This window comes from Erinaceus europaeus, chromosome 18 (genome assembly GCF_950295315.1).
Source record: "Erinaceus europaeus chromosome 18, mEriEur2.1, whole genome shotgun sequence".
NCBI lineage: Eukaryota > Metazoa > Chordata > Mammalia > Eulipotyphla > Erinaceidae > Erinaceus > Erinaceus europaeus.
Genome location: NC_080179.1, coordinates 26,489,657 through 26,502,801, shown reverse-complemented (window position 1 = coordinate 26,502,801; position 13,145 = coordinate 26,489,657). Strand labels below are relative to the sequence as shown.

Genomic DNA, 13,145 nt, shown 5'->3' with positions numbered 1-13,145 from the left:
ATTCAGCACAGCACTGCTCAACTCTGACTTAATGGTAATGCCAGTGATTGAGCTGGGGCCTTGAGAGCCTCAGGCAAGAAAGTCTTTTTACATAGTCATTATGCAATCTCCCCCAGGCCACTGAATTCTGCATTTTGACTTGCAAAAGCTATTTAATTTATGCCATTCTCTGAGAAGATCAACTGAAAGCATTAGTAAATGATTAACAGACTGGAAAATGTCTAAATTACAAGAGTGACTGGATTGGGATGGCAGAATTGATCCAACATCAAAACACTGTTAGAGAAAGTTCAATACCTTTCAGCATTGTTTTAAATGGATAACTAAACTCAGTGATGGATTAAGTATTTTGTCAGAGAGAAAATCAAGAACTATAGGACAGAGGATTGCAGTGACCGAAGAAAGGGAAGTCCCGTATCTCATCCACTCCACCATACCTGCCATGAACAGTTGTCGATTTAATAACATCCCCAGGTAGAACTACGGAGATTTCAATGTCTTTATCTATCATGTTTTCTTTCTTTTCCATGATGAAAGCTGAGGATTCTACAGAATCAACCAATGAGACATCAATATTTTTGGTCTCGGCTGGAGGAAGTGGCGCCTTGGCTTTTGGCTTTCTCCTAAAATAAAAACAAAGCGATGAAAGTAAATAAATAAATAAATATACATATATATGCTTATAGTAATTTTATATTAGCCTAATTTCATAAAATACTACATTTGTATATATATGTCTTCACATCTATAAAAAGTATGTAACAAAATACTAAATCTTACTTTACCTGAAATGAAGGCAGTATCATTCAAAATCTAGCTATAAAGCCAACACAAAGTCTCTTCCTATAAAGTATATACAAGATTCCATAAATATATGTTTCACCTCTCTGCCTAGAATAATTCTCTGCAAGAATGAAGCATGTTGTATTTCCACAGATCTTAGCAATGAACTATGATTATTTACAATGGTAATTTACATTTCTACCTCAGTGAAAATTGTTCTAATAACTGTCAAGACAACCCTTTCACTGATTTATAACAGAAATTGATAATAGATATACTGAAAAAAAATTATATGGGACAAATCAGTAATTTTGTAGTAAAAAATAAAAAAAATAATAAGATGTCTTTCCATTTCTTGGTATCAGTTTCTATTTCCTTGAATTGTGACTCATAGTTTTCAGTATACAAGTCTTTCACTTCTTTGGTCAGCTTTACTCCAAGGTATTTTATAGATTTTACTGTAACAGTGAATGGGAGTGATTTCTGGATGTCTTCTTCTTCAGTTTTAGTGTTTGCATAGAGAAATGCCACTGATTTTTGTACACTGATTTTATAGCCTGATACCTTGCTATATTGCCTAATAACTTCCAGTAGTTTTCTGCTGGATTCTTTAGGTTTTTCAATGTATACGATCATATCATCTGCAAATAGTAAGAGCTTGACTTCTTCCCTTCCAATCTGTATTCCTTTGATTTCTTTCTCTTGCCTGACTGCTATGGCAAGAACTTCCAATACTATGTTGAAGAGTAATGGTGATAGTGGACAGCCCTGTCTAGTCCCCCATTTGAGGGGAAACGGTTTCAGCTTCTATCCATTGAGTATGATGTTGTCTGTAGGTTTGCTATATATGGATTCAACTATCTTGAGGAATTTCCTGTCTATTCCCATTTTGTGTAGTTCTGAGCATGAATGAGTATTGGATTTTGTCAAAGGCTTTCTCTGCATCTATTGAGATAATCATGTGGTTTTTGGCTTTGCTTTTATTGATGTGATGAATGACATTGATTGACTTCTGGATGTTGAACCAGCCTTGCATTCCTGGGATAAATTCCACTTGGTCTTGATGAACAATTTTTTTGATGTGCTGCTGTATCTGGTTGGCCAAGATCTTATTTAATATTTTGGCATCTATGTTCATCAGAGATATTGGTCTGTAGTTTTCCTTTTTTGTTGTGTCCCTATCTGCTTTTGGTATCAGGGTGATGTTGGCTTATGTACAGTCCTATTAAAGTGTAGTCATATAAACCACTATTTAATTAATATGAGAGGGGAAAAATTTATCATATGTCTCAAACTTTTTAAAACACAGACTGAGTCTTTTGAATACATAGGCTGAGTCTTTGATATGTTGACTCTCTCAAAAGCCTAGACCAGGGAGAACAGAAGCAACCAGTAGCACAGCTATATACAAGATGCTGGGTATTATACAGCAAACCCTAACAAAGGGACTTTTCAAAGTTAACCCAATTACCAAATAATGTGATAACAATAACTATCCATTGTCTTCTCAAATCCTAAGACAGCAGGAACCTCACCTTTCCACTATAGAGCCTATATTTCCCCCAGTCCTAGAACCTTAGGGTGGGGCCCACTTTCCTGCATGCTTCTCTCAATTCATACCAAATAATATTGCATCCGCAGATCGCAACCTAATCAACATAACGAGTGCCACTTCTACATGCTTCACTTCAGACTGTGTCCAGAGACTTCAGGTGTGGAATGACAGCCCTTCAGCTTCATTACTCGGGTGAGACCTTTCCTTTCATAGTATTCTCTAATTCCATTCCAGGTGGTCCACTCCCCAATAAAGTCCCCAAAACCTAGATACAGTCCAGGTCCCCTGAGATAGAGCATAGGTTCACACATGCCCATAAACCAGGGAAAAATATATACCTGAAAGCAGAAGTACACAAGAGTCTGCAGGGAGTACCCCCCCCCCAACACTTCATCTGCATTATTCCAGCCTTTAGGTCCATAAATGGTCAACAATTTGTTTGGCTGTGTATGTTAACTCTCTTTTCAGTCACCAGGTTCCAGATGCCAGCATGATGCCGACTAGACTTCCCTGAACTGAGGACCCCACCAATGTGCCCTGGAGCTCCGCTTCCCCAGAGACCCACCCTACTAGGGAAAGAGAGAGGCAGACTGGGAGTATGGATCGACCAGTCAACGCCCATGTTCAGCAGAGAAGCCAGACCTCCCACCTTCTGCAACCCACAATGACCCTGGATCCATACTCCCAGAGAAATAGAGAATGGGAAAGCTATTAGGGGAGGGGATGGGATATGGAGATCGGGTTGTGGGAATTGTGTGGAGCTGTACCCCTCTTATTCTACGGTTTTGTTAATGTCTCCTTTCTTAAATAAATAATTTAAAAAAATAAGAACAGAGAGGGATACTGCAATGCAGAGGTGGGGGTCCAGCAGCAGCCTATGGATTTTTCCTCTCAATTTGCTATGTTGAAAAAAATATAGTATGAAAATATAGTATTTATATAGTATATATAATACATAGTATATATATACAGTATATATAGTATATACAGGAAATATAGTATGAAAATATAGTATGAAAAATATAGTATGAAAGATAATAAATAATAATAATAACAAAATTTTCTATCTTTTTTTGTTTCCTTTTTGTTGTCCTTGTTGTTTTTATTATTGTTGTAGTTATTCCTGTTGATGTCGTTGTTAGATAGGACAGAAAGAAATGGAGAGAGGAGGGGAAGACAGAGAGAGGGAGAGAAAAAGACCTGCAGACCTACTTCACCACCTGTGAATTGACTCCCCTGCAGGTGGGGTGTGGGGGCTCGAACCAGGAGCCTTATGCCAGTCCTTGTACTTTGCGCCATGTGCGCTTAACCTGCTGCACTAGCACCCGACTCCCCTTTTCTATCTTTTCTTTTAACAATACCAGAGAACTTGTGCATGCAAGATTCCACCACTCAGTCACCTCCCCAGGCAAGGTTTTCTTTTATTTTTGTGTAATCATGCCTGTGTTTCATTGTTCCAAGTTAACTTTTTCAGATAGAAAGGAAGAGACAGAGGCAAAGAGGGAAAGGTACCACAGCACCAAAGCTTCCTCCACTGTGATGGCGGTCAGACTCAAACTTGGGTTGTGAGCAGATAGTATGTTACTCAGGTGAGCTCCTGTAGGTCCTTTACTTCAGGGAAACAAACTATTGCGTTACTCCATCATCCATGGAGCATCCCCTGCTACTACCGACAATGCTCCCACATGTTGCAAGGGCTTGAACCCAGGGTCTCAGACATGGTAAGGCCTGTGTTCTACCTCCTGAGATATTGCTTAGCATCTGCGTTTTTTATAAATGTACTGCAAATTAGAACTCTTAAAAATGTTACCCTGGGGGAATCCGGGCGGTAGCACTGCGGGTTAAGCGCACGTGGCACAAAGCTCAAGAGGACCAGAGGAAGGATCCCACTACAAGCCCCAGGCTCCCCAGCTGCAGGGGAGTCACTTGACAGGCAGTGAAGCAGGTCTGCAGGTGTCTTTCTCTCCCCCTCTCTGTCTTCCTCTCTTTTCTCCATTTCTCTCTGTCCTATGCAACAATAACTATAACAATAAAACAAGGGCAACAAAAGGAAATAAATTTAAAAAAATTAAATATTACCTTGATGAAAGGCTGATTGCTCTGAGAACAACATGATTGATTACTTTACATACAGAGAAAGAACTTTTCATTTCTCTCCCCATTTTTTCTAAGTAAAAATATAAAAATCACACAAGACAAAAAAAGTGTCCTTAGTAAGTGAATATATAACAATGAGATGTTGAGTATTTTCAAAAGTTAAGGTGTTATAAATTAAACACCTCTGTGCATACTACATCTTGGCAGTGGGGAGGGAGAGAAGTGAAGTTCCTACAGTGTACACTCATTTTCTAAAATGATCAGTGCTTCAATTTCAGGAGCATAGCTGAAGGAGTATATTGCAGTTTAGAAAAGATATAATAGTGACAACAATTTTAAAGTGTTTTATATATATATATATCACTTTTATAAAATATGAATAAAATATTTTTGTATTTTTTTAAAAAGGAGACATTAACCAAACCGGAGGATAGGTGTACAACTCCACACAATTCCCACCACCAGATCCATCGAAAATTTTTAAGTATCTTTAAATATTTATTATTTTCTTAGAGGATGGGGTGCAGAGTACCTCTTCGTTCTGACTTATGAGGGTGCTTGGGATCGAACCTAGGACCTCTAGCCACAGGCATGCAAGTTCTATGCTTTAGCATATTGACCTATCTCTTCAGCTCCTAAAATATTTTTAAATCTGTAGAATCTGATCTTTTTTATTCAACCAGTGTTATCCAATAATAATAATAATAATAATAATAACATGTAGTAGACTCGGTTTTGCACTGTGATGTAGAGATGATATGGCCTAGTTCCTAGTCCTAAAATCTGGAGAAAATAGAAACACAGAAAAACAAAAGAAACAAGTGATATTTCAGGTAGAAGAAAACAAATGAATCCATGAAAAAAAAAAGTTTTGCCCTCAATGTGGAACAATGATAGGGACTGCCCCACTCTCTGAGGGAGGCCTGGGTCAACATACTGCCACTCAAAGAAGACTCCTGAAATTAGTTCAGCCTAGAATGTTCCTAGCTATGACCACAGAATATGAGCTCAGACCTACAGGGATGCAGAGGTTACACAGGATCCTGTGCTGAATATGAACAGACATGAGTCCCAGATCAGACCAATGGGGTCTACAGTTAATGGTACTTTTCCCATATTTGGAAGTTACTCTCTGCCCCGATCCAACTTTCTAGTACTATTTCCAACTCTTGACACCATCTCTGCCTTTCGCCCACCTGTATGTTAGCTATTGGGCTCAGGCATGATTAGTAAAATCGTGGGCCTCTTGGGATATACTTAAAATAGATTTCCTAGCTTTTTCCAAAAGGGAGACCCCAGGCCCTTCCAAATGTCTTTCAACAGATGAAATAAAATGTAGTAAGACCTCACAATGCAGTAAGTAGTAATAAGGTTTTAAAAAGAAACAAATTTTTATAAATGCTCCATTTATGAACCTGAAGACATTATGCTAATGTCAGGTAAATCAAACACAAGCACACTGTATGAGTTCATGTTTATGATGTACCCAGAACAAACAAAATTAATAGAAACAAATAATATTTGAGGGTTAGGGAAAGGAAGACTGGACTTTGAGTGACTATGTGGTGAGTACACTATTGCTGTTAGGAATAATTTAAACATTCTAGAAAACATTCATGACAGTGCTAGGACAACAATATGAATATATTTAATGGCCCTAATTTGTATACCTGAAAATGGTTAAAAATGGAGACTGAGAAGGTAAAGCATATGCTTTGCAAACCAGAAGTCCTGCTCTAACTCTTTCTCTTTTTTATTAAGTAAATAAACAAATCTTTCAAAAAAGTTTAAAATGTAGAGTCAGCAAAACAGCTTACCTGTGTACATGCTTTGCTGTGTACCCAGTCCAGAATCAAGCTAGCACACTCCCACTGCACTGGGGAAACTTCAGTGTTATAGTGTCTTTCCCTCTCTCTCCTGCCTCTTTCTATTTGGAATAATTAGACCAGGGCAGTGAATTCCTGGTGAGGAAAAAAGTTTTAAATGTGGCCAGGAAGTAAGACCAAAAAAAAAAAAAAAATCAAAACTTGAAAAATGAAGCCCTGAGTTTTATATCTGGTACTGTATATTTTAGACTGATGCTGTGTTCCTCTCAATAAATAAACAAAACGTGGTCTGGAAGGTAGTGCAATGGTTAAAGTGCTGGACTCTCAAGCATGAGGTCCTGAGTTCAATCCCTGGGAGCACATGTACCAGAGTGATGTTTGGTTCCTTCTCTCTTCTCCTATCCTTCTCATTAATAAATACATATAATATTTAAAAAAGAAAATAACCAAAACTTTAAAATGTGGCTAAAATGACACAGTTTATTTTAAGTATGCTTTGTAATAATAAATAATTCTGTGTACTCAGTAAAGTAAAAATAACTAGAAGAATTTAAAATATACGCTGAATTCTACTATCTAGAGGTAACTGAACTTTAGTTCTTTAACTGAGATTTACTGGGGGAGTCGTATTAAGTGCAGGTGGTGGCAAAGCACAGGGACTGCCATAAGGATCCCAGTTTGAGCCCCCAGCTCCCCACCTGCAGGGGAGTCACTTCACAAGTGGTGAAGCAGGTCTGCAGGTGTCTATCTTTCTTTCCCTCTCTCTGTCTTCCCCTCCGCTCTCCATTTCTCTCTGTCCTATCCAACAATGATGATATCAATAACAACAACAATAACTAGAACAAGGGCAGCAAAAGGGAATAAATAAATAAAAAGAGTTTTAATAGAAAAGCCACATTTCATGACCAATTGCCATTGGAAAACAAGGACAGGAACAAACTTGTGGGTTTGGTTTTCAAGAAAAGTAGCATGAAGGAATACCAGATAGATACCTTTGGATGTACTAGGACCTAGTGATCTTCACAACCCTGCTTTTTCTCCATTTCAGACACCTTCCCATCTCCAGTTGATGGAGTTCCCATCTCCACTCCATCCACCCTTTTTGTATGTATACATATTATCTCTTGCCTTCAAGATTCGTGTAGGAGAGCAGAAAGATGGCTTGACCAAGTTTGGTGCCTGAAAAGCTATGCATGTGGTTCAGATTCAAACCCCAGCACCACATAAGAGGTGCTATGGCAACAGAGGGAGCTTAAGGACTATGTTGTCCCCTGCTCTCCTACAGTCTAAATGGAAAAAGTAGCCCAGAGCAGTGAAATTAATCACACATGTATAAAGTCCAGTTCCACCAAAAAGGAGGAAAAAAGAAGAAATAAAAATAAAAGATCTAGAGTGAATCATAAACCCTTGGCAACTTTCCTGTCATGTGCATACAGCAACCAATTTTCCTGACTTGGTTTGAATGCTCATCTTTCAGTTACTTTTAACAGGATGCCTCAAATAACGGAGCATAAGTAATTCTTCACATCAACGTAAATACTTATTATCCGCTAGTGACTCCATCTCCCAAAAGAAAAAGAAAATAGATTTAGCTTTCATCTCATTTTATGACCTAATCATCAATGAAAATAGTTAATCCAGGTGGTGACTACATGTTGGGAACAGTCCCCAGTGTTTTGCATGTACTAACTATCCTCACAGCACTGTGTGAGGTAAGTGCTGACACCTCCATGAGGGAACTGATGTGATGTGAGGTTAAGGAAGTTAGCTGCAGTGGAAATCTAAACCCAAATTGTCTGCTTCTGTGGCCAATGTAGTAAAATTAAGTACTAAATTGCCCAATTCTAAAATCAAGTACTCTTTTACTGCTAAAATGTGTTTTCCCTTTGATAGATAAGTTGTTCATACAAAATAAGTTGACAGTGAGAAGGAAGTAGCCAAGTAAGGAAAAATACTGAGCAGCTATGAAACATCTACTGTTAGGCACTTTTCAGTACTTTTCTAAGGATTTACAGAGGTTAGGAAACATTGTAAAGCAGGCAAAGCACAGTGCCAACCAGCTTAACAATCTTAACATGGGTCATTTACATATTCCATATTATTTAAATAAGGATGCAAATGTCAGACTGCAAATGTTGCCCCCACAAGAGAGACTGCCAACTTCCCGGGGGGAGTAGTACAAATAATATGTTAAAGTGTTAAAAGCTAACTAACGGAGTGTCATAAATGGCCACTTGTACTAATTTAACTTAATTTTTCTGGGCCTCTTACAGATTAATTGGATCAGGTACTGAATCAGATAACTACAGATTCCCTTCGTTTTACATACAAAGATTATTGGTGCATAATAACTTTGTTTAGAGACTAAAGATATATAACATGTTTTAGGATGGGAAGTTGAGAACAGGGTACTATAGTTGAGCTAATTTATATAAGCACATTCAGTTCAAAGAGTGACAAGTATAAAACTCTCATTCTTAGGGAGCTCTTCCTATTGCAAGAACAATTGTGGTCCTGGTCAGGAAAGGGTCCTTTTTGAGGCTCATAAGAGTCTTTCTCTTGGCATATACAGTAGGCAAAAAGGGAACAGTGACAAACTCCAAAAGAAATTTTCAAAAGTTTCTGGCTTTAGCCTCCTACATTCAATTTTTATATGTCAGCACCTCAAACACAAGGTTGTATCACAAACCATCATTTGAACTTTTTTTCTTTTTAGTGTGCTTCCACTCAAATCTAGACAAAAATCCAAAGCTGTATTAACTACCCAGCCCATACTTCATCATTTTAGGCTTCTTCTTTTTCCCAGATATGCAAAAGCACACAAAATGCAGAAACTTATTTCAGTTCTCCCTATCTTCCCTCTAACTGTCAAGTACTGTCTTAGTTCACTCCTTTTTGGGGTCCAATTTCTGTCTGACTGAATCAGACTGTCCAATTTGGTAGCAATGTGGCCACTGAGTACTTGAAGCATGACTTTTGGGACTGAGGAACTAAAATTTTAGTTTTAAAATATTTAAGTCAGTTATTGGAAAATGTGGTCAGTATACTTGGAAAAAAACTTGCATAAGTAAACTTATTTATCAGCTATAAGTATAATGGCATCTACACAAGTCCAGTATTTAAAATTTTTTGTTAATATTTATTTATTCCCTTTCGTTGCCCTTTTTGTTTTATTGTTGTAGTTACTATTATTGTCATCGTTCTTGGATAGGACAGAGAGAAATGGAGAGAGGCAGGTAAGACAGAGAGGGGAAGAGAAAGATGCACACCTACAGACCTGCTTCATCACCTGTGAAGCGACTCCCCTGCAGGTGGGGAGCCAGGGCTCGAACTGGGATCCTTATGCTGGTCCTTGCACTTTGCACCACCTGCATTTAACCCACTGCACTACCACCCGACTCCCCAAGTCCATTAATTTTAATGAAAAAAGTAGCATATGAACTGAGATGCACTGTAAGTATAAACTATTGTATTTTATAGACTTTGTATAAAAATATTACATCTCTACAAGTATTTTTATAAACTGATTACATACTGAGTAATATTATTTAAAATACTGGGATAAGTTAAATGAATTATTGTTGTCAATGGTCTCTATAATAGCCTGTAATAACAGGGACCAGGCAGTGGCATACCTGGTTAAGCATACACATTACCATGTATAAGGAACCAGTTTTAAGCCCCAGGTCTCTGCTTGCAAAGGTAAGCTTCAAAAGGGGTCAATAAGCTCTTCTTTCCTCTATCCTCTCCCCCTCTCAACTTCTCTGTCCTATCAAAAAAAAAAAAAGTAAATAAAAATAGCCTTTTGTAATCCTCTTTCCTTATATAATCCTTCCCATTTGCATGTAGGCTGGATTTAGTGACTTAAATCCTGTGAATAAAAGGCAGTAAATTTGATGAGATGCTACTTCACACATTAGATTAACAATATATTGATGCCATTCTCATTTTCTCTAAGAGAAGCCAGATGTTATGTGGTGAGTTACATCTGGGGCCAACAGGCAAAGAGAATGTGAAATGCATCAACAGTTTTAAGACTGAGTTTAAAAGCCAGTTCCATTCCCTTCTATCTAGATGTGAGCCTCACCCTCCATAAGTAGAAAAAGTTAGACAATCATAGTTTTACAAATATCTTTACTACAGTTTCAGGTTTAGATGACTAGACAACCTGCTCTATGTTAAAAAAACAAACAAACAAACAAAACTAATGCTCATGTCAATACTAATATGTATAAAATATCTGATTAAAGATCTTCTTCTGAGGCTGGATGGTAGCACAGTGGGTTAAGCACACATGGTACAAAGTGCAAGGACCAGCATAAGGATCCTGGTTCCAACCCCTGGCTCCCCACCTGCAGGGGGGTGGCTTCACAAGCAGTAAAGCAGGTCTACAGGTGTCTATCCTTCTCTCCCTTTCTCTGTCTCCCCTCCTCTCTCCATTTCTTCCTGTCCACCAAGAACCACATCAATGACAACAACAAGGGCAACAAAATGAAAAGGGGTGGCCTCCAAGAGCAGTGGATTCATGGATTCCTGGTGCAGGCACTGAGCCCCAGACATAACCCTGGAGGCAAAAACAAAACAAAAAAAACCCTTTTCTTCTCTTTGTATACCTATCTTGAACAAACATTCCTTGCTCTACAGACATAAACCCTACTGTTTTAAAAATACTTTTGACATCTTGTTTATACTTATAGTAGAACACTAAAACAGATTATTTTGTGATAATCTATCATCTGTATAGATGAAATAGGGCATATTCAAAGTCATAGGTCTTCTTTCCCCTTTATCACGTGCAACATGGTAGAAAGAAGAAGAAGAAGAAGAAGAAGAAGAAGAAGAAGAAGAAGAAGAAGAAGAAGAAGAAGAAGAAGAAGAAGAAGAAGAAGAAGAAGAAGAAGAAGGAGAAGAAGAAGAAGAAGAAGAAGAAGAAGAAGAAGAGGAAGAAGAGGAAGAAGAAGAAAAAAGCAATGGCCCAAGTAACAAATATAATGTAGTAATAAAGTGACATAAGCTATTTTGTGTCTTAATTTGTTTTTGTAATTTTCAGTATATATCATCTATCAGAACAGTAGAGTTAGAAACCATAAATATTTGTTTTATTTTCATTAAATATCATCTTTTCTATAGTATGTTCAACTACTTCCTTAATAATGAAACTTTATGTTTAATGTTCACTAGACTAATATTTTGTTCATGTTCCTCTCAATTTTTTCCTTTCTTTACTACTTTTATGAATATAGCAATTATGTAAATTATAGCATAGAGACACAATAGAATCTCTTTGTAATGCTGAATAATTTTGAGGATAATTGAGATGAGTAGATGGAATTTTTGTCATTATTTAGTTGTCCTGTACCCAGAAAGACATAGTCTGCTCTGTATGCTGACTCATGCTGTAGATGGATCATGTATGTAATAAAGAACTCTAACAATTTAGGTATCACTCAAAAGATGACATTGCTTAGATCAAATTAGATAGTTCATTGTTTCTAAAGATACCATTTTCTTGAAACACTACACCTTCAGGTATATAAAAATAAACACAGAGTGTATCTCAAATACATCTTACAAATAGTTCTGATGCATGTTTTATTACAATTTTATGTCATTTAATATATGTGATTTTATTTTCCTTTTACAAATATACACACAAAATGTTTTAGGTAATGAATGCATAATTTGGCTTTAATTTTGTGTATATGTTTGTATAAAGGATGGGGAGGATGAATGAGACAAGGAGTAAACAAAAAGATCTACCCCACTAAGCATAAACTGTGTCATCTTCTAGGAACAGCATTAAGACATTCCAAAAGGTAGAGTGATAGGGAAAAGATAGACAATTTCAATTTTAAAGCAAATAATCTATATATGAACCAGAAGAGTTACTGAGTTCAATGCCTGAAGAAAAACAAAAGGTCAGAGATGTTGATTTTCAGTTATTAGGTCACTTCATCCCTCTGGGATGATTTCTTCACTTGTAAAGCTGCATACTATATCCTGTATCACAGGCTTACTGAGAAGAATATACAATTCATAGATATTGCCTAATCTATAAGTACTCAAACTTGAATACACAATGAATGAGCTTACCTGAATAGTTTTAGAAAATGTTGAAAAGGCCGGCCGAAACTCATTTTAATTGGCTTGTGAAAATTTTCACAAGTGATTCTAATGTGCAGCCAAATTTGAAACATGGTCTAGCATAATGTCTGACCTCTTATAGGTATCCAGTTAGAGTTAATGTTAAACCTTTGTAAGAACTACAAACTCTGAAATATTGCTAAAGGCAATTACCTGAGTTAGTCAAATTCATGTAAATATAAGACCTCATAATCACTAATATAATAAATCTTAAAAGTCATCCAAAGCACACCATATGATGTGAAGTATTCCACTGAAATGTTACACATTGTAAAACTATGAAATTACAAATAAAAGAGGCATAAAAAGATTTATACCACTTCCAGATCAAATTTACATTATACTTTTTCTTCTTTTTACCAGAAAAGGAAAAACCTTATTATAAAATGAAGGAGAATATAAAAATCCCCTTGATATATTTCATGGGAATATATCTTACTTTCAAAAACGAATAAATGTAAGTAAATATAAGTTTACATATGTATCTGCACAGTCAAAGAACTATCCCATGGACTAAGAGACACAGTAGAAAAATGTATTATAAGTTAAAATTATAATTTCCCATCTCTGTCTCATAAATTTCACAGATAAGTCTTTCTTATATATTATAGGGGATTTTTTCAAATTTTTAATCTTTATTTATTTGATAGGCACAGCCAGAAATTGAGAGGGGAGGGGATGAGAGAGAAAGAGAGACAGAGAGAGACAGAGAGACATCTGCAGCATTGCTTCACCACTCA

The 13,145-nt window shown here is 36.8% G+C and overlaps 1 protein-coding gene across 10 annotated transcripts in view; it reads right to left on the bottom strand.

Moving 5' to 3' along the window:
* Nucleotides 1-13,145, bottom strand: part of COBLL1 (cordon-bleu WH2 repeat protein like 1) — a 169,967-nt gene that overhangs the window by 82,495 nt on the left and 74,327 nt on the right. For all 10 annotated transcript variants that reach the window (XM_016195319.2, XM_016195320.2, XM_016195321.2 and 7 more), the window contains exon 3: nucleotides 438-623. In XM_016195319.2, the coding sequence (XP_016050805.1) occupies nucleotides 438-623 (186 nt within the window). The remainder of the gene's footprint in view (nucleotides 1-437; nucleotides 624-13,145) is intronic.